Raw genomic sequence first — 22,066 nt, forward strand, 5'->3', positions numbered from 1 at the left:
TGTGGGGCATCAGGAGCGACCCCCCCCCCCCCCCCGGAGAGAAGCTGACACAGGCATACACAGTGGGCTGAGCAGAGCTGGGGGCTGAGCCGCACCAAGGAGCCTGCAGCTTCTCCTGGCAGCAGCTCCCACTCCAGCTTCCTCCAGGGGGAGAGCAGCAGCATGCCGACCTGCCCACTGTTCTCAGGGACTGTCCCTGTGGGTGCAGGTACAGCCTCATCAACCCCAGGCAGGAACGACCCAGCCCACGGGTGAAGATCCCCAGGCCCTTTCCACTGTCCCTGGCTAGCAAGCAGCCCCATGACAGCCATGTCACCATGTAAGAAAAACTTGATGAACCCCGCGCCCAGAAAGGACTACAAGCCAGGGTTGGGCAGCTGAGCAGCAAGAAGCATAACAGGAGAAACTCACCCGCAAGATGGTGACGATTCTCCACCAGGAGAAAGAACTAAACCTTCAAGACAAATCAAGCAAGGAAGTGATTAGTGGAACATTTTTAAATAGGCTGATAATTCAGACCCAGGAATCTGCTAATCATCCACACTTACTGTTCCTTCAATTTTGTTCTGAACAGTCTGTGGCCACTAAAGGGCAGGAGCCGGGGCCATTCTTGCTGACAAAGAGGAGAGCTGCTCTCTCCTGGAGGAAGCCAAGGGTTCCCTCTGCTAAGGAAAGGAGAATCAGCACCAAAGGACTGGGCTACCTGGTCAGTCAGCAAATACGTCACCACAGTCATCCAAGTCCAGTCTGTACAAGGAGAGTTCTCCTTTCCTAAATAAAAGAATCTAAACCCCAAAATATTGCCAACTAATGAAAAAGGCCCTCTACAGAAGAGAGGCAGAGTGTTCCAGGGAAACAAATTCATTTTTACACCGAAATACTCCTGCCAGTGTATTTTCACTCAAATCAGCATGTGTCACTGCTGTCACTTCTACTTGACAATCTGAAGTGTCACATCCAGCTGACACATGCTATCACTCAAATGATCAATTGCACATTAATCCCAGACCTGTGATTAAATGATGGGGCTTCTGAGAAAAATGGTTACATAATAAAAATAAGCTTAATTTTCAAATCACTGCAAACTTTTTAGGCATAAATTTACTAAAAATAATCCCACAACAAGACAAATAACTCAGAGAGAAGTCCTTTAACAGCCTAATATTAAGAAAAGAGAAGCAAATCCAAAACTACACTTACATAACATACTTAGCTTTAAAAAACAAAAACTCTCTCATACCAGCATATTAATGAGCCAGTCGGCTTTAGCTCCAGCAGACACTGTGCTGTTCTGTGGTAATTAATTTTAGAATGAGCTTATCAAGTAAATACTTAGTCATTGGCTAAAGTCTCTTTTTATTGAAGCAAGAAACTAAATCATTTCTGTTTTAAAGCAAGTCTTAACTTGTTCCAAAGCCACGACTGAACTGCAAATACCCCATTAAAAATGCTTTAAATTTAAAAAGGGTTTTCTTGAAACACTGTCATCAGAACAGCCTCTTACCTGGAACACTTCATCGAGTGTCCTAGTTGTTGCAGCTTGCCATACAGAATCGCAGGGCCTTCTTCCCTCTCCACTGTATGAAGTGCTCTGAGAAATACGTGACAGGGCACTTCCAACCTTTTCTTAACAATTCCAAGGAAACAGGATTTTGCAGGTATTTAGGATGCTCATCTTGCTCACCAGACTAATAAAGCACCCCTTACAACATCTAATAAAGCACCCCTTACCCTTACAAGTACATACCCACTGACAAACATCGTAAGATCCGAAATGCCTGCCGAGGATCCTGGGACCACCTGGACACTCCTCAATCACTCATGACTGAGTCTTCTATAAGAACTTGGTTTATCATATTTAATATAACAACATTGTGTATGCTGGATTGTAAAAGTAAAATTTTAAAACAATTTCCTAAAATTGTCCAATTCATTGGGATAGAGAGTAGAACAGCAGGTGCAAAGGGCAGGGGGGAGGGGTTAATGTTTAATGGGGACGGATTTCAGTTTGGAAGATGAAAAGGTTCTTTAAACGCTCATCACTGACCCCATTAAGGCCACTGAACTGTACACTTAAGAATGGCTACAATGGAGGATGACGTACGCGCACAGTCGCGTGGGCTGAGCTGTGCGTGACAGTGCTGCGGGCCTCACCTGTCATGTATATGACATGATGTATTTTTATCTTACAGAATAAATCAATTGTATATATTTTTCTCTTGATAAATAGCTGTATGAAATTTGTTTCTCGAATATTTTTCTTCTATTGTGCAAAATTCTGACATCCTGCCAGTATTTGTCCTACTGGGTTTTTGTTGTTTTCTGTTATATATAATAGTACCTGATGTTGGCAAAAATTGAATTTTTTTAAGTATACAGAGTGTTATGGGTTTTGGAATTTGTGGACTCAGATTTAGAAGATCACCATTTACAAATAAAATACTTTACATCTAAAAAAAATGGCTACAACAGTAAACGTTGTTATTTATATATATATGTATGTATGTGTGTGTGTGTGTATGTGTGTATATATATACATAAAATGAATGAAATCACAATTCAAAAACTCCTTAACATATGCAACTAGCACTCATGAAGAACACCAAGACACTTGGATGGCGTGACCCCTATACCCGTCTACTCTCAACAACTGGCTTATTTGCACAGGGCTGTGGTAGCCTGGCACAGCCCTCAGTCCACCTGCAGTGTGCACTGCCCAGAGATCTGGTTAAAATGCCAGTTCTGATTGTGTTCCTGCTGCTGCCACCCACAGACCTCACTTAGAGCAGTAACTTCAAAGATGCAAGCAGTCTGGGCACTGCTCAGTGACTCATGAGGAAGGGCAGCATTAACAGGTCTAACTGATGAAACTAACAGGTGACCCTCTGGCAGGTCCCCAGTCTGCTGCCTGCCTCTAGCCCTCTCCACAGGTAACATGTACAGAACAGCCCCAGGCATCCTAGCCACAGAAAGCCAGGGGGTGGCATGTGCCAGGGGTTAGAGGCTGCACCCTCAACTGCGGGGCCCTGAAGCTTGGTGGTCAGTAAGCAGAGTTAATGGGGTTTTAAATTGGCTACGTTTGGAATGTGCTTTTGCAACTGCTACAGAAACGTGCCTGGTTAAGTAAACAGCAGGTCAACAAGCTTTAATAAATGAGAACAAAGTATCCTCAAATCATCCAGAAACCGATCAGCTCAGACACAGCACTAATGCAGATCCTGACAGGGCTACTTAGCCAAACACAGGGATATGTGAGGGTCACCGTCCTCACTTTTGAGAACCCAAGATCTCTGCCTGGAGTTCCAGGCCCGCAAACCTGGGTGGCATTCAAGCTTCCTCAAGGACACACAGCCAGGTTAGAAAGTGCCACACCATTAGAATCTCGGTGCTGGTGTCATTCCCTGGGCAGAGCCCAGGTCTGCCTCGGTTTCTCACCTGCCAGCCAGTGTCCCCTCAGAAGGGCCGAGAGCTCACTGACAGGCCACTCAAGTGCCAGGCAGGTGTGCACACACCTGTTGTGTTGCATTTCACCCTCCCCACTATTAGTGTGCACATTCACAGACCTAGAAGCAGAGATCCAAGGGGCTGGCCCATCTGCTCAAGAACAGGGCGAGCTCCTGGGGGGCTATGTGTGATTATGGATTGAGTAGGGAGTGGCCAAACAGTAGAGTGTTAGGGATTTTTGTCAGAATACTAATCTCCCCCATTTTCTTAAGATAAATTTGAACGATAAAAATTGCATATATTTGAGATATACAACATATTTTGCTCTACATGCCCACACTGTGAAATGATTACTACTACCAAGCTAATTTTAAAAAATCTCCGTTACGGTGTGTGTGTGAACATTTAAGATCTATCTGCTTAGTGAATTTCAAATACACAATACCAGATTGTTGGCTATAGTCACCACGTTGTACAATGATCTCCAGAATGTTTTACCCTGCATAACTGAAACCTGGCACACCCTGGTCTGAGTCTCCAGTTCCCTGCCCTGTGCCCTGGAAGCTGCCATCCACTGCATCTAAAGAACCACTTCCCTCGGAGCCATGGAAGGCCGCAGTGACTGCCTCCCAGCAGCTGGACCACGGTGTCCCCAGGTTCCCTGCACTGGCAGCCAGTGGAACCTAGCAGAGTGCCAAGGACAAACACTACGGAAAAGACAGGCTACTTGACACGTTCCTGTGGGTCTGGGTCAGCCCCGTGACAGACACGTGGATTCCAGATCTCTCTCCCATTCCCTGAGTTGCCTCCTTGCTCTGTGGAGTGTTTCCTTTGTCACACAGGCTTTTGGCTTGATGTAATCTCATTGGTCCACTTTTTCTTTTAGAATCACATCCAAAAAAAAAAATCATTACCCAAATCAAAATCAAGAAGCTTTGCCCTTAAGTTTTAGTAGTTTAGGTTCAGGGCTTATGTTTCTGATTCACTTTGAGTTGATGTGTGTATGGTCTGCAAAGGACCATCTTGCCTCTGCACATGGGCTTCCAGCTTTCCCAATACCACTGGATGAAGAGTTGTCCTTTCCCTACTGTGTACTCTTGACACCTTGGTCAAATCCCCACTGGCCATGAATGCATGGATTTGTTTCTGGATTCCATCAGTGTGCCTGACTTCACGCAGGTACCATGTTGTTCTGGTTCTTAGAGCTCCGTGTTACTCTAAAATCGAGCAGTATGAAGCCTCTCGCTTTACTCTTCTTGGTCTAGATTGCTTTGACCATTCTGTGTAGGAGTTTTGTGTTTGGGATAGGGATCTCTGATAAACTTCGTGACTGTGGCATGCTTAGTGGCTAGGAAGTTTCTGTGCAAAGACTCAGAATGCCTGGCGAATGGGAAACTTCGTGCAAAGACGCGAGATGCCTGGCTGCTGTAGGATGTCCTTCACGAGGAAGCTCTGTGTTACAGTCTTATCAGCTTCCGCCTTCATCTCAGGCACACAGCTCCTGGGAACATAGGGACTCTCTTGTTAGAAAACCACAGTGTTACACTGAACCTAAATCTGCCCACATAACAGTAACTTTATACAATCGACTTTCTTGAGAGCTACACAACTCCTAACATTGCATATTGCAACTTGGTATGTAACAGGAACAAGCTGTATAAGTTACTAAGTCTGTAACCTGCTAGTAACACAATGAACAGTGTGTACTAATGATGCCAATGACCTAGAGTAACCTATGGGTATAATAAAGCTTGGCAGCTTGGCCTCGCTGCCATTCTGCCTTCTTTCTCTCCTGCCTCTGCATCTTATTTCTGGGTCTCCTTTTTTAATTTTCCTTACAATTCTGTGTCTTTTAGTTTCAACGTGAATTTCAGGAGTTTGTGTTGGTCACTGAATCTGTAGGTCACTTCAAAAGTACAGGGATTTTAGCAACATTTAGTCTTCTAACCCACCAACACGGGACATCTTTCCACTTATGTCTTTTTCAATTTCTTCCACCAATGTTTCATGTTTTTGGTTTATAGATCTTCCACCTCCTTGGTTAAATTTATCCCTCAGAATTTGGTTCTGGTACTACTTATAAATGGGATTTTGCCCTCCATTTCTTTTTCAGATAGCTTGTATTCATGTAGTGAAGTGCAAATGATTCTTGTTTGTTTGACGGTTTTGTATACTGGAACTTTGCTATACTTGTTATTAGGTCTAAATGGTGCTTTGGTGGAGCATTTAGAGTTGTTCTATGTATATAAACTCATGTCATCTGTAAAAGAAGGCAATTTACTTCTTCCTTTCGAATCTGGATACCTTTGTTTTTTCTTCTCCAATTGCTCTGGCTAGGACTTCTAGGATCATGCTGAATAGAAGCCGTGCAAGGGGGCACCCATCTTGTTGCTGATCTGAGGAGGAGCTGTCAGCTCTTCACCCCACATGTGTTGGGTGCTGTGTGTTGGCCTGTTAAACCCTGTGCTGTACTTGTTCCTCCTATATCTAGTTGGTGGAGAGGTTTTTGGTTTGTTTTTGTTCTATTTGAGAGGGTGTCTCACTACTTTGTCCCGGTTGGCCTTGAACTTTGGGGCTGAAGCAATTTTCCAAACTCAGCCTTCCGGGTGGCTGAGACTTCAGGCACGTGCCACAATGATGTTAAATGTTCTTATCATGAAACAATGTTGAATTTTCTCAAACGCTTTTTCTGCACCTACTGAGGTGACATCTGGTCTCAGTCCCCTCACCCTGTTGAAGTGATGCACCTCCTTACTGGTGTACATATGCTGAGCCATCCCTGCACCCCAGAGGTCCGACCCACTTGATTGTGGCAAGTGATGTTCTTATTGTGCTGGGCATTTTGCTGTATTTTATTGAGAATTTTTGCATCAATGTTCATCAGGAATATCAGTCTGTAATGTTGTGGTTTATTTGTCTGGTTTGGGCATCAGGATAATGTGGGCCTCCTAAAATGAGTTTGGAAGTTTCCCTCCTCTTCAATGCTTGGAAACATTTGAAAGATTAATGTTAATTCTTCTTTGTACATTTGTTAGAATTTACCAGCAAAGCCATCGGGGCCTGGGCTCTTCTCTATTGGGAAGTTTTTAATTATTGATTCAATCTCTTTCATCAGTCAGTTCAGATTCTCTGTCTTCATGATTTAGTCTTGGGACGCTGTGTTTCTAAGAATCTATACATTTCTTTAGGTTAGCCAATCTGTTAGTGTTCAATTATAGGAGTTTACGATTCTTAGTACTTTCGTGTGTATCAGCTATAAAGTCTCCTCTTAACACTTACTTGAGTCTTCTTTTTTTTTCTTGGTCCAACTAAAGGTCTGCCAATTTTGTCTGCTAACTTCATGCTTAACTTGTTCTGCTTTTTCTAGTTCCTTAAAGTGTAAAAGGTAGATTGTTTACTTGCAAGCTCTCACTTTTTTTTTCTTTTAGAATTTCGTTTTTAATGATAGTGAACAACAACAACAACAAAATCTAAAACTGAAGCTCTGGAAGAACCATTTGTTCTTGCCCGTCTTGTACCCCTCGTCAAACTTCACCTTGGTCTCCCTACTGGCCTTACGTCTAAGAGCAGGCTCTCTAAAGACATCTTTTGTCCAGGGGATACCCACAGAGCACCTGTGGGCAGGAGGTGACTGCAGTTATAAACCTTCACAGAAGACTTCACCTTTGACCTTTTGGCAATTTTCTTCTTGCCCAGGGCAGCTGTCACTTTGTGGGGATAGCGGTCGATTCCAGCCACCAGAGCATGGATGCAGGGACAGTCTGATGTGCCATCATGAATGTTCTTAACAATGATAGCTTTGCGTCCAGAGAAGCGTCCGGCCAGGACCAACACCACCTTCCTGGGTTTCGTGAACTTGATCTTTTCGACAGCAAGCAGCTGGGCCTACGTCAAGGTCTTGCTTTTGTTTTCTTCTTCTTCTTTTTTTAAATTAATCTTACTTTTTTAAATACAGCAGCAGAATGCATTACAATTCTTATTACACATATAGAGCACAATTTTTCATATCTTTGTATAAAGTATGTTCACACCAATTCATGACTTTATACATATACTTGTTTTTTTAACATTACAATCCTTATTACACATATATACCACAATTCTTCATATCTCTGGTTATATATAAAGTAGGTTGACACCCAATTTGTGTCTTCATTCATGTACTCTGGATAATGATGTCTACACATTCCACCACCCTTACTAATCCCCTGCCCCTTCCCTTCCCCTCCCACCCCTCTGCCCTATCTAGAATTCATCTCTTCCTCCCATGTTCCCTCTCCCTACCCCACTATGAGTCAGCCTCCTTCTATCAGAGAAAACATTTGGCATTTGGTTTTTTGGGATTGGCTAACTTCACTTAGCATTATCTTCTCTAACGCCATCCATTTACCTGCAAATGTCATGGTTTTATTCTTTTAATGCTGCAAGCTCTCATTCTTAATGTGTTATTTAATACCTATAAACTTTCTCCTTGGAACTTAGAAACGGGGGCTGAGGCTGTAGCTCAGTGGTAGTGTGCTTGCCTCGCATGTGTGAGACACTGGGTTCAATCCTCAGCACCACATAAAAATAAATAAAGATACTGTGTGTTCATCTACAACTAAATAAATTAAAAAAAAAAAAAAAGAACTTAGAAACCTATCAATGTCAGTTCGCTGGGTTTCCGTTTTCACTTGTCTCAAGTTTGTTTTTGTTTTTCTTTTCCCCTTGTGCATTTGGAGAGGGGGGAACCTACTTGTCTTTATGAACTGGTGTTGGTGAGGAAAGCCATTCTGGGTGGCCTGCCACAGAGTCTGCAGGGTCAGCCTGGCATTCAGATGGACCTGGAGCCTGAAGCACGGGACAGGTAATATGGGTGACTTTTGTTGTTGTTGTTGTTTAAGTTATAGATGGACACAATACCTTTACTTTATTTATTCATTTTTTATGTGGTGCTGAGGACTGAACCCAGTGCCTCACACGTGGTGGCCAGGAACTCTACCACTGCGCTACAGCCCCAGCCCCTTATGGATAACTGGAAAGTGTCTTTCCTACTGTTCCCAAGGTATCTTTTCTGATTTCTGTGCTCACTCAAGTGCTGCAGCCTCTGCAGTATTCCTTAGCTCCTGAGAAGGTACTCCATAAAATAAATGTCATCCTTTTTCCCATGACGTAATGGGCCCTTCACATCTATGACAAAGCATACCACAGACGTGAGAAGTGCATGTCACTCTGTGAGGTTAAGAACCAAACTGGCATTTCCATGCACCAGCCTTGTAGTTATGAGACAGGCAGCCCTGAGGTCCCAGCTGCCTCTAATGCACCACTTCTGGGTACGGCAGTAGTTTTTCGGTTCACTGGGCACTAAAAAGACGGTGCTGTAATTTGTAGTTGTGATACTGTGAACAGGAACACTAGGTTGGGCAACTCTTCCCCACTGCTTCACTCTAGAATGCTGTCACTTCTGGGAAGGGCGCAGGGAGCCTGGTGATTAAGAACACAAACCCTGGGGCCTCTGCCCAGCTCACACCCCAGCTCAGCCACCCTGGCTTCCCGGGAACTCCAAGAAAACAACCTTCTGCTGCAACTTGGGGAACTTGCCAGGACTCAGTGACCATACACAAAGGGTTGGAGCAGTCTCCAGCCCAGGGCAAGTACCCTGAAGCGCAGTGACGATGTGGCCAAAGTCTGCGGTGGAGCCTGAATCTCAAGGCTGCAGGGCAGGAGGTGGATCCCAGCGGGTCACAGGAGCCCACAGGCTGCCTTGAGAGTGGAGCTGCCCTCAAAAGCAGTACAGCAGACACAGCTCGAGAAACACTGATTTCAAATACAGGTCAACATTTCAAGTCTGATCTGAAGCCAACAACAAAGAGCTTTCTATGAAGTATAAGTTCACTACAAGAGCAACCATTTATGCCTTCAAATAAAATTAAGAACCTTCCAAAATAGAGAAATTGATCCACAAAATTCAAAAATAAAGACAGTACATTAATCAGGCCACCTCAGAATGACACATTCTGTGTGATCCAACAGTCTTTTGATTTTAAATCACATGTAAGGCAGAGTAACCGGCAACACCATGATGCCAGCCTGTGAGCATGCCCTGACTGGACTTGCAGGACACAAAGCAACCCTCAAGGGCTGTACTTCATGTTCACTTACTTGATTCCACTTCGGCCATGACTTTTTAAGTAAATGCCCTACTTGGAAATTTTTCATGTCTTAAGGATTCTAAATAAAATTCTAATCACCATTGAGTATTTGGCAAAAATGTATAAGTGCACCCTAACTTTCAGAAATAAAGGAAAAAGCCAATGTTTATAACAACTTCTCCATGTTTCCCAGTAGTGATGGATTCGATTCCGGTGTTCATGTATGTAAACATACACATTCACTAATTCCTGGAGGAGCAAGGCCATAATAGTGACCAAGAAAGGAGTCTGAGGATGTCCCAGGCTGCTGCAGGACTTCCAAGCTGTAAAAAGCTCAGGTCTAAAGAGGCTACATTGTCCTTCAAAACAGCCTTTAAACATGTGAACTGTCCACACATCTGAATGTTCACAGCTTAAATTCCAAAGAATGTGGTATAGAAACTTTCTTTTACAAGAAATACCAGGAGTCTCCTTATAACAAAGAAAAATGCAGCTGCTGTTTAAGTAGTGGGTAGAGGTGAAGCTGCGTGGGGTGGGAGTTGCTGAAGCTGTCTGGGCGTGGGCAGGTTCCCGGGGGCTGCTCCTGCTCCTACCTGATAGTCCCGGACCCCAACTCCCACCAGGAGCTATTTTGCCAATAAAGATAGGAGTGTCTGAGAAAGAAAGGTCTTTTGTTACTGGTTAAATAAAACAGCTTCTCTTCCCACCAGTCAGTGCTCTGGCCAACGGAGGACTCCCACTAGTGTGTCGCCCCAGCGTGGGAGATGCAGAGACGCCCCGTGGCAATCAACCTGCAGCTTACTCCGCCTGCCAGGGGCTCCCCTCTAAACAGGGGTCTTTGGGGAATTTATGGAGATAAAGTGGCCATTCAACAATGGGGAGTTGGAAAAAAATCTCAGAACCACCAGCAGAAGACCAATCGCAACCCCTCGCCCTCTTTCAAAAAGCAGTGCATCACAGACGGCTTCACATGCACAGCTTCTGATCTGAGTGGCCTTTGTTAGAAGAACTTGCAGTCTGTCAATCAGCTTTATTCCAGAAACATCCACCCTTCGCCACTGCCCCCTCCTTGCTCATGAAGGCTGCCAGGTGAGGAGCCCTGCAGGAAGAGTGACACTGAAAGATGGGGAAACTTCCATGGGCTCTGGGCAGAGCTGGGCGACAGCCTGCCGAGAAGACCTGGGGAAGCTGCGGCAGGAGGGGCTGGAGGGGCTCCAAGCGAGGAGTGGCAGGGTCTGCAGCCCCCCAGAAAGCCTCTCGGCACCCCCGCACGAGGAGGACCAGAGCAGAGCCAGGGCAGACCTGCCTGACCCTGAGCATCTGCCATCATGGAGAGGAAGCCACTGCTCTAAGAATAAACAGTCATTTAACATGTGCTTGTGTCAGAGGTGAAGTCACACCAGTCCCTGAATGAGGCAGAGGCAAGCTGAATTTGTGATCCCCATTTTCTATTCCCCAAAGGGCTTCAAGATAAAGCACTCCTAGAGGCTTTTGCTGTGGTTCAGGTGACAATTTACAAGCACAGCTGACCTTAATCAGCCCAGTTCCTCCTGGACCCACTGGCTTATGACCAGTAAATACCTTCCCCACCTGGGGTTCCAGGGCACCCCACACACAGGGGGCTGTGGGCCAAGCCTCTCACCCAGGAGCTGCTCACAGGCCTCCACCAGGCTCCAAAACCTCTGAGTGAGGTGTGGCTGCCACCACTCCTGCCATCACCCCTGCTGAACCAAGACACTCGAGTTTCTTCACCTGGCTTTCCACCCACACACATCAGGTCACCACGCTTAGTCAACAAGGCAGAGGACTGTGCCCAGGAAGCCCTGCACCCTAAAGGTGCCCCAGTCCCAGCAGAGAAGGATATGGGTCCACCTCCCAGCACAGGGTCTGCAGGATGAACGTCTAGATCCCAAACCTAATCTGGAATGTTCTCCAAATCCTCTCTGTAGGAGCTGTTAATCTTAGACCCAGGCCCTGACCCTCCCTGCAGACCGGCTCAGTAAGCACGCCGTGCACACGTGCTGTGTGGAGTTCAAGCGAAACAGGCGTTGCCAGCATCGCCAAAGACAAACTCGGGGAAGTTTCTGTTCCTAACATTTTAGGGAAGAGTTTTCTCCTTCACATGACCCAACCCAGGGTCAACAAGCTTCCTGCAGGGGTGGGTTGTAAAGACGTTGGCCTTCTGAACTCCAGTCTCTGCTACGGACACGTGCAGCCACCACCGTGCCCCACAGCACGTGGATGTGGCGCTGTGCCAGTAAAGCCTGGCAATGCCCTGGGGCAGAGAGGGGACTCGACCCACCAGGTGGTCTGCCTTCAGCCACAGCAGCTGCCAGGCTGAGTGCCACCCCGTCACGACCTGAGGCGCCCCAGAAGCCTCATCTGGGTACGGCCACTCGCCCTGAGGAAGGGCTGGATGCATCTTTGCCAAGTGAGTGACTCGGCCCCTCACCCCATTTTCTGGGGGTTGTCTATCCACTCTGCACCCATCCCCCAGGGCTCTTCTGAAATGTGTGCAGGCAGGAGAGTGAAGTACCCACTGTCAGCAGCTCTGGGGTCCCTGCTGAGGACAGCCACCGCCGAGCTCACCCACAACATCACCCCTGACTCCACTGCTGACACCCCACCTGACACAGGACCCCCAATTCATTCCCCTACCTAGGGCAGCTGCATGGGGTCGGGGCTGCAGTCTGGGTGCAGTGGAAGGGGGGGAAGGGGGCTCATGGGCCCCAGGACCACCCAGTGCCTTTCCCATGGCGTTTCACCTGGGTACCACCCTCCCCTCCGCGGACCTCCCCCAGACAGCAGAGCCCTCACAGGACACCAAGGCTGCTTAACTAACTACACAGGCCCAGCTCCCAAAGTTCCCTCCCGTCACCAAGATTTCACCCCCGGGAATCAACTACTGGGAGGCACCAAAGTTGTTCAAGTAAGAGAAACATCCAAGCAATGGCTCCAGATCTCATGCAGAGAGAAAGAAGTGTCCACCCCAAAGCTCCTCCCATCTCCCGCGGCCAGCACAGGCTCATGGTGGAGACACCCCAGACCTTCGCCCAGCCCTTCCCAAGACCCTTAAGCGTGGGCTAGGAGGGAAGGGGCTGCTCCTCTGGGTCTAGCCCAGTCAACATCCAGATCCCGACTTCACAGCGGCAGGAAGATCGAGGTCTGGGTTCTGGCCTGTCACCGTGTCTGTCACTGGGTAATTTCAGGACCGCTGGCTCCCCCCGACAATCTGCTGGTCTGCAGCATGGTCTGGCCAATCTCCCCCAGGGGGGCCCACGTGGGGATGAAGAAAGGACATGAGTGTGAGAGCCTGGCGTGGGGCCTGGCCACGATGCCCACACACTCTGGGAGCACAGGGCCTGAGAAGACCTACCCCTCTGTCCTCCCCACAACAAACCAGTTCCAGGGGCTGGAGGGGAGGGATCAGAACAAGGCTTGGGTTCCTTTTCCACAGGACAACCTTTCAGCATTCTGAAAGCAGTCCTAGGGTTCCGAAGTTACCAAACAGCCCCAGTTTTCTCAGTCCCTCCCTATGTCACAGGAACTCCAGAGCCATCTGTCCCCCAACTCCTCTGGTACAACGGCCACTCATCACTGTCCTCTGACTACAGGGACAGAAGGCTGGTCCATCTCTATTTGACATCTCCACACATCCATCTGACCTGGGCTTCTCATACCAAGAACACTACTGTCCCTGGGCTCACGTGCAAATTCACACTTCTCAGCTGAGACAACAGAGAAGCTGTGTCCTCATAGAGGATTATGGAGAGAAAAAAGGAAAATCGGTCTTCGCCTCTCGTGGGTCACACCCATCATCACTGGGCCTCTACTTGATTCCAAGCAGAGAGGAATTGAATCCCAACAGGCCTTCCTGACATCTCAGGTCTCCCATCAGCTGAGTGCCCTTCATGCAAACGCTGGTCACTCAACTACCAGCACTTCCCCCCTCTAACCTCTGCATTTCTTATAGAGCAAGTTCCTGGAAGCCCACCTGAGCCTCGTGCCCTCTGTGACGTGCTTGCTGGTGGTTATTAAGGTCCCAGCCGCTCAGGGCTGGGAGACGGTCACTCACTTAGCAAAGATGCATACAGCCCTTCCTCACCCCAAGCGCTGCTCTGAGAACTTTGCCAACATGAACTCCCAGATCCCCACCAACACCCGGGTAGATGCCTCGGTCACCCCTTTTTTATAGATAAGGAAAAGTCAAAAGTGGTCGGCACAACAGCGGCTCCCCCAAATGTCCCAATCCCTGGGCCCCAGGAATGCTAGGTTACGTGGAAGGGGTGGAGGCTGTGATGAGATTAGGCCCTGTCCTGCAAGATGGGTCTGCTTCATCACAGGGGCCACTTACATGGCAAAGAGGCAGGAAGGAGCATCAGGACCAGAGTGAGTCCCCTCTCTCAGATGCCACTGCTGGCTCTGAGGCTGGAGGGAGAGGAAGCCTGGAAACAGGGGCAGGCTCCACCATACTCACTGCCCATCATCAGCAGATACAAACTGGGCTTCTGCGGGAAGCCTGGGAATAGGGGCAGGCTCTAGAAGCTGGAAAAGGAGAAAAGACGGATCCCTCCGAAACGCAGACCTACCACCAAGAGAGACCACAGATCTACGTGGGCTTCTGACTTTCAGACTAGGAGACACACTGTTTTAAGGAACTGCTTTGTTACAGTAGCAAACCTAACACTGAACCAATAGAGATGTTGACCCTGGGAGTGGCGTGCTGCTGTGACAAGCTCCAGAGGCTGGGGACCAGGCAGCACGCTGCAGCCAGGAGCATCTGAGTGCCTCTAACAGAATCAGTAGAGACTGTGGATGTAACAGGTCAAGCGTGGTGCCCACACGTGCAATCCCACCTACTAGGGAGGCTGAGGCAGGAGGATCACAAGTTTCAGGCCAGCCTCCACAACTTAGTAAGACCCATTTCAAAATTAAACCTAAAAAGAGCTGAGGATATAGGTCAGTGGCGGAGCTCTTCTGGAAAGAAAGAGAAACAGAAAGAGAGAGGAAGGAAGAGAAAGAAAAATGGATATAACAGCTCTGCGGGTGAAGAATCAGAGTGCAAGGAGTGTGGCATGCGTAGGCACAGGTGGAAATGTGGACTAAAGGCCCTGCTGGTTAAGGCTGCAGATGAGCGACATGTTACTGGAAACTGGGAGAAAGGGGACAGGGTGAGAAGGCCCTGCTGACCGCACCCTGAGGCTCTGTGGCAAGCAAACCTGCAGGGGAAGGTGTTTAGCTGGGGGTTCAGGCAGAGCCCTGGGGAGTGGCTCAGCCCCTTTGTTTATGTTAAAATGTGGAAGAAAGAGGTGAGGGAAGAACTTGTGCCCAAACAGAAACGGCACTTGGTGACTTAGGACACTGCCATCCATGCTGCAGGGAGTGTTCAAAAGGGAGAGCCTCCCCACAGAGGAGGTATGGGCGCACTGGACAGCCTCTGGCCAGTGCTTTGGGAGGCCCAAAGGCCAGAGCATCCCTCCCAGAGGGTTCTTGAAGAGATCAGGACCTGGACTCCTTATCCTGCCTTTGGCAGCCCCTAATCCCCGGATCCATATGTGAAATCCCCATCCCCCACTCCCAACAGCAGCCACAGAGCCAACCGGGCAGGACGTGGACCCTGTTTGGGCTCTTAGCTGCTTCCTTATGCTCCTCCTCCACAGGACGCTGAGTCTGGTGCTGCCCCTCTCTCAGGGCAGCAGCCTGAGGAAGGACACAGGGGCCGTAAGGCACACTGCTCACCTTCCTCTGCCCTGCTGTGCTCTCTCCATGCCTGCCTTTCCCACAGCAAGGGACCAAGTCGGCCTGTGCAGGTCAGCGCTGCAAGAGAGTGGACCTAACAGCTGCCGCAGAAGCCCAGTCTGTATCTGCTGATGATGGGCAACATCAGTGGGTGCTCTGACCAACCCAGTGGCAAAGAAGAGGCTGGGGGATATTCCCCTCGGGCTGTCCCCTCTTGGGGCAACCTCCTTTTGTGTTCCAGACTAATCAAACCACAAGAGAGAGGACCCCAATCTGTGTACCCACTCAGACAAGGGCTGGGAGTGACCAGGGCATAAATGGAAGGAGAAGGGCTGGACTCAGACAAGGTTCGAGCCGCTCACCTTCCTCCTGCTCCTGCTCCCCATCTTTTATGCACCCCCATACACACAGTCGGTCCTGCCTCTGAAGAATTCTGTGTCAACTGAATAAGATACAATACTTAACGGGCCAGCAAATCCCCTCTCCCAGGTCCTGCTCCACCCTCTACCCCACCCTGCAGGCCACGCAGCCAGGTCCTAAATCTTGTATGTTTGAAAACATGTGCCAAGGGTAAAACAGCGGACCCTGTGCACGTTCTTCCTGTCACAGGCCGCCACACACCTGCACCCACACCCCACTAAAAGCAGCTTAAACTGCTGGTTCGTCACCCAGTTTGTCCTCTTCTGCCTCCGACATGAAAAATCACACTGAAACAACAATGTGTGGGGTGGACAGAAAACTTAGGAACTAGAAAAAAAGACGGGGGGAAGAAAAAACAGCAAGCCCATTAAAGGCTAGACTTCTGGGTTTTCTGAAATTCTGAAAAGACATCTATTCCTGTGTCTCTTTTCCCTCCAGGTGCTCCATAATCTCAGTCAGCCATTGAGGAGGCAGGGACAGAGGTGACCTGGGCCACTGACTCTGACTCTGGACTTTGGTCGCCCTGGGTGTGAGTCCAGGAATGTGGAGAAGAGCCCCCTCCACCCTGTGTTCTGTGGAGCCCATCTGAGCTCCCACTTAGGGTTCCAGGAACAGGAGGCAGCCACCAAGGCAGCCAGGAAGTGAGTCGCCACCCCCAGGACCCAGCAAGATACCTAGGACACCACATCAGCAGTATCACAGATCCTCTGGTGACTAATATCCCGGATGCACCATGTCCTTGGCACTGATGAAGAAAGTGGCCAAAGTGAAACTGCTACTTCATGCCCTCCCACACCCGAGCCCCATCTGTCACCACAACTCAGAGCCTGCTCAGTGGGGGCCCCTAGTGCCACACCTAGAATGGCAGGGAAGTCCCCCAATCAATAAAAGACACAAAGGGGTGAAGTGCTGTAGGAGACTGGCAGACACGTACTGGAACTCTGATTCAACTTGACCTCCAGAGTGTGCATTGGTGCTAGCACCATCACCAAACACTCAACGTCACCAAATGCTCAACTCGAGGCAGTCAGCTGGAGAAAAAGATCTTAGAGAAACCTTGCCCTCAGCCTGGGTGGGGTCAGAGAGTCAGGGGATGGCATGTGTTCCCTGGGTAACAGTTTCCCCAAGATGACTACAAATAAATTAGTCCATACATTCACCACCATAAAAACAAGACACCATCAAAGACAGCAAGAGGGAGGAGGAAGCAGTGGAAGTTCACCAGAGAACTTCATTAATTCAGTTTTAAACAGAGAATTTGCTATGATCTTGGGTATTCAGCAGATTCATGCACCCAAGATAGTAATTTAGAAATTCTGGACAAGACCTTTGGGTATATCACTTTTTAAAGTGCTGACATAAAAGAAGTCAGAACTTTAAAGTTTCAGAGTCCAAAACCTCACACTTGCTGGAAATGTGTCATCCATTTCCAAGTTTCTTCACTTTCTCACTTACCATATCTTGTTCTTTTTCAAGGGGAAGGAAATAAATTCCATTACAACACTACAATTGCCAGTGTTATTTCATAAAGTGGAACTGAAAACTTGAATCAAACTATCTGAGTTTATTTCTGAACAAATCACACTTATTACACACACTAAAAATAATCCCCTACCTATCTTTAAAATGTTCCAACAGAAAATCATTCCAAACTCAGAGGATAAACTGAACCACAGAAGAGGAGACCAATTCTGTTTCCTACTTTCTTAACCAAACCCAGCAGGGCCAGCGCTCGGCGCCTCAGTTTCCTCTTCTGTTAAGTGTGTGTGTGTGGTGGGGGGGGCGGTTAATAATGTCTGCGCCGCTTGTCCCTCAAGGGTACTGTGAGCATCAGGTGAATTTGTATTCCGGAGGGTACTTAAAAACTGAAAATACAAGCAAGTGTGTCTTGTTACAGTGAGCAGGAAGGCAGTTCTGGAAGCTAAGCGCCGCTGGGCCTAAGTGACCCCCAGGTTCTCCTGGAGCCGGCGAGCTTTCCCTGAGAGTGGCGAACAGGTATTTTCCCCAACATCGTAGGAGGACGAGTGAGAACAGAGAAGAGGGCTACTGCCACCTGAGGTCGGGCCTTGCACATGGCTGGGACGCTTCCAAAAGGCTGGAAGTCCCGCGTCCCCAGCCCCCAACGGAGCCCACCTGGCGGAGAGGCGCCGGCCCTCACCTGCAGTGTCCCAGATGGAGATGTTGAAGGAGCGCCACTGCTTCAGGTAGAAGGCGCCGCCCACCGTGCTGACCGTGTCGGGGAAGCGCCGCTCCATGTACCTCTGCAGCAGCGAGGTCTTGCCCACATTCATGTCCCCCAGAAGCACGATTTTCCCGTCGGGCTTCCTCATCTTCCCGCAAGAAGCCACCTTCTGAGCCCTGCGTACCTCCCCTGGTCCAGTCCGCCGGCGAGCGCAGGACGCAGCTGGGGAGCCAGCCTAGCCTCGGACTGCTGGACCCCGAACTCGCGCAGACCTTCCCCTAGTGACCACTCAAGAGCGCAAGAGGGAAAGCGCGCGTCCTGGCGCGGGCAGGAGCTGTGGAGCGGCCCTGCGTGCACGTGGGGCGCCGGCCCGCCCCTCGGGTCCCCGGCCGCCCTCACCCCGCCCCGGCGGAGGCTCTTCCGCAGAGCTCCCAGCTTCTCTTGGCCCCGGGGAGGCCGCGGCCGCGGAGCTCAGGAGGAGTTGGAGGACGCTAGCTCCAGCCCGGGGCGGGAGACGGGAGTTCCGAGAGCGCCTTCCGCGCTCCCGCTCCCGCACACCGCGTCCAGGTGCGGGGGGCCGAGGCTGCGCCCACGCCGACGTCCCGGGCTGGAGAGGGGACGCCCCCCGCCGCCGGCCTTAAGTAGCCGGCCTCCCAGCGCGCTCGGGCCTGCTCCCGGCTTGCGGTGATTTGCTGCGTGTGCGCGAAAGTGGCCTCCAATCAAGGTCGTTAGGAAAAGTTAGCCGGCTCGGAAAGGCCGTCCCAGCGCCGCCCGTTGATAAGAGCCTGCGGGGGCGCGGACGGGTCGGGGTAGGGGTGCTTCTAGTGTCGTTTTGTTTTTACTTTTGCAAGAATCCTTCTTGCTATTTTATATCTAAAAAGTAGAGAGTCGTTGCTATTTAAAGCCTGGAAAGAAAACGTGACTTTGGCAGTTGCCGTTGAAAGCAAAAATAGCCCAAGCCGGGAAAGACCTGGACGGGCCACCCACAAAATGGTGGCGGGCTACAGGGTCCGAGTTTTATAGGGTTCAGCAGAGCCAGGTCACGGGGTGAATTGGTTTGGCGGGCTCCTAGGATGGGACTGGAGGGCAGGTAGGAAGGCGGGTCTGTTGTCCTGGAGGCAGCCTGTTCTGTCGGGTGGGGCGGGAGCGTCCGGGTTTGCCTTCCTGCCTTCTCAGGAGCTGAGCCTGGGCTGCTAAAGGATACAAGCTCCAGTTCACCGCAGACCTCCCCCTCCACACACCTGGCAGGAAGGCGGTGGGGGAACCGCCGAGATAGGGAAGTGCCCTGGGCTGGGGTTGAGGCTCAGGGGTAGCGTGCTTCCATTGCAATGGGTTCGATCTTCAGCACCACGTAAAATAAGTAAATAAAGGTATTGTGTTCATCTACAATTAAAAAAAAAAAAAAACTATGGAAACGAGAAACCTTGAAATGCTTTTAAAATATAATACTCGCTATTACTCACATAAGATTCAGTAATTATTTTTAAAGAAAATGCCCGAGGTAGAACCCGATGCTCCCGTTTGGACCCAGTGAGAAGTTTGGCTCAGGCAACTGGCACGATGATGTGACCCTGAACAAGTTGTCCCCACACACACCTTTTTCTGTAAAGGAAGGACCTTTGCCTAAGAATGCCTCCCTCAGCAGGTGCAGGAAGGTGGAAAGTGGGAAGGCTCGCTGGGGTTCCTGGGTCCCGGGTGGAGGTGGACATTGGCGGAAGGGGACTCCCTAGTGCCAGTCCTGTGTCTTCTCAGCCACGGGCTCATTCTTCTACCACTGCCTCTTCCAAGGAAATGTGTCAATTCAATATTTATGAAACAGATTAATGGCAAACATTGGGGAGTTTTGCTTTCTGATACCCCTGTTCCCCAGAGGTTCAGGATGAACAGGAAGTGGACCAGCTTTGTGTATTCAAATAAGCCAAAGCCATCAGGTTGCCAGCAGTTCCTGATGTCCCGCCACAGGTAAAGGATTTCCTACCCCACTATCCAGCCTTCTTCAGTTTGTGTTGATTTGCTGCAAATTGGGATCAGCAGGGACTCCATCTGGTAGCCCAGGTATTCAAATACAGAAATGCATGTGAACTTTCTCAGCCAAGCAGAGCCAGGCCACAGGTGGGGAAAAATCACTGGAACAGTTTAAGTCTTCCAGAGGGAAGCAGATAGGAAGAAGGGGGCCCTGGCTGTTTCTTGCACTGCCAATCCTACCAGCTCCGGTTGGAACTGAGTCCAGGAGTAGTGGGATTATACAGCAGGAAGCACAGCATGGCTTGCCTGGGCCCCACAAGCCACAGCTGTCTGCAGAGTTTGTTCAGAACTGATTTCTCTTTACGCAGGGCCTCTGCCCCTCAGACACTGAAAAATTCCCTTTTCATCTTTTTTTCATCTTTTTTTTTTTTTTTTTTTTCAGAAAATTCTTTCAACGGCAGGGCTGGGGCGGTGTCTTGTGTTTGCTGCTGCTGCTCCCTCTAGCTACATCTTTCCTCTCTGCCGCCTTCCTTCCAGGGCCTGATGTTTCCAGCAACCAGCTTCTCCTGCACTCCTGTGCCCTCCCTCTGTGCCTAGCTCTCTAAGGAAGCTGCCACCAAAAGCCACTAGTGACTCACTGGTTTCCGAACCCAGTGATGCCATCGACCCACACACCCTGCTTTCCTTGCTGTCATTGTGTCACCAGAGTCCACATCTCTCCCTGTCCTCATGTAGCTCGATCCTCTTATCTTCTCACTTGAAGTTCTGTTCCTTGTTTTGGAAAAGTCTCTAAAGTGCAGAGAGTGGTAAAGAGAGACCAGCTATGTCCCACGCCAAACTGACACAGCGGACCTCCTTCCGCAAAGGCACCACCTCATGATTCAGATACAAGCCTTCAGGTCCATTTCAAAGCTGACTTTCCACATATGCACACAGCTGTCACAGGGCAGAGGCCTACAGCAAAGCTGAGGCAGTGCCAAGACCCCCTCTTTAAGCCCCAATTCTTGCAAGTAAGTCAGAAAGGTTTTAGACATGTCACTCAGAGTAATGGGCATGAGTTTTTAGAAGGGATGGGAAAAGCAGGGAAAAGAACACTCTCAAGGAGAGAAGGGGTCCTCTCCTCCCCTCCAGCTTAATTGGGGGTCCTGCCTGGGTCCACCTCTTGATTTTTGACAGACCACAGAATGATATCAGACTTTCAAAGTCCCCACTGCAATGACCACTTGAGGTCACTTTGGCCCATGCTGACCAGTTCTAATTGGAACCTGTTCTTACAGAGCTTATGGTTAGGGGGAATATCCTTATCTCCCTGCATTCTGGGACCTGGTCTGTGAAGGGTTCAACCCCCTCACCCCTTCAGGGTAACTTGAGTTCCTGTTATGGCGTTTCAGGCCTACACTTCTCAAGCAGATAAGGGTAGTTTGCTGAGGAATGCATCGTATCCTCTGGACTTAAACCAGGCAGAGCTGCAGGTAAAAACAGTGGGGGCAGCCCAGTGGGCCCAGTTTGTGGTTTTCCCTTAACCTCATTCCCGCCGCTCACGCCTGTCTTTTCCCTGTCATAGCTGTCTAAGTTTCCTGAGGGGCCATAAAACTCACAGGTATCCTAAACAACTCACTGCTCTGAGGCTAGCTGTCAGGTATCAGCGGACCTTGCTAAGATCCCAGCACAGGGTCCTTCCTGCCTCTCCCAGCATCTGGTGGCCCCAGGTGTTCCTTGGCTGTGGATGCAATCTCTGTGACCACCATCCCCACCCCACCCCTCCACACACACAGGAGTACCATTTCCTTCCTGGTTCTTTTCTCTGTGTCCAAATTTTTCTCCTATATAAGGACACTAGCGAAATTTGACTTCTTTCTTTTTTTCCTTTTGGTGCTGGGGATTGAACCCAGGATCTTGTGCATGCAAACCAAGCACTCTACCAATTGAGCTATAGCCCCAGTCCTGCCATATTTGAATAAGGGCCTATCCTACTCCAGGATGACCTCATCTCAGTTAATGACATCTGAAATGGCTGTGTTTCCAATAATGTTATATTCTGAGATACTGGGTGTCAGTCTATTTGTGTTGCTATAACAAGATCTTGAAGACTGGGTAGTTTATAAATAATAAAAATTGATTGAGGGATGGGGCTGTAATTCAGTGGTAAAGCATTTGCCTTACACGTGTGAGGCACTGGGCTCAA

The 22,066-nt window shown here is 49.2% G+C and overlaps 1 protein-coding gene and 1 pseudogene across 1 annotated transcript in view; both read right to left on the minus strand.

Annotated features, from left to right (window-relative positions):
* Rab20 (RAB20, member RAS oncogene family) overlaps nucleotides 1-18,894 on the minus strand; it is a 29,243-nt gene extending 10,349 nt beyond the window's left edge. Inside the window, exon 1 of the mRNA XM_076872655.2 lies at nucleotides 17,893-18,894. Coding sequence (XP_076728770.2) covers nucleotides 17,893-18,064 — 172 coding nt within the window. The 5' untranslated portion in view covers nucleotides 18,065-18,894. The remainder of the gene's footprint in view (nucleotides 1-17,892) is intronic.
* Nucleotides 4,816-11,997, minus strand: LOC143411802 (large ribosomal subunit protein eL27 pseudogene; annotated as a pseudogene).
* Nucleotides 18,895-22,066: the final 3,172 nt, after the last annotated feature.

This window comes from Callospermophilus lateralis, chromosome 12 (genome assembly GCF_048772815.1).
Source record: "Callospermophilus lateralis isolate mCalLat2 chromosome 12, mCalLat2.hap1, whole genome shotgun sequence".
NCBI classification, from domain to species: Eukaryota; Metazoa; Chordata; class Mammalia; order Rodentia; family Sciuridae; genus Callospermophilus; species Callospermophilus lateralis.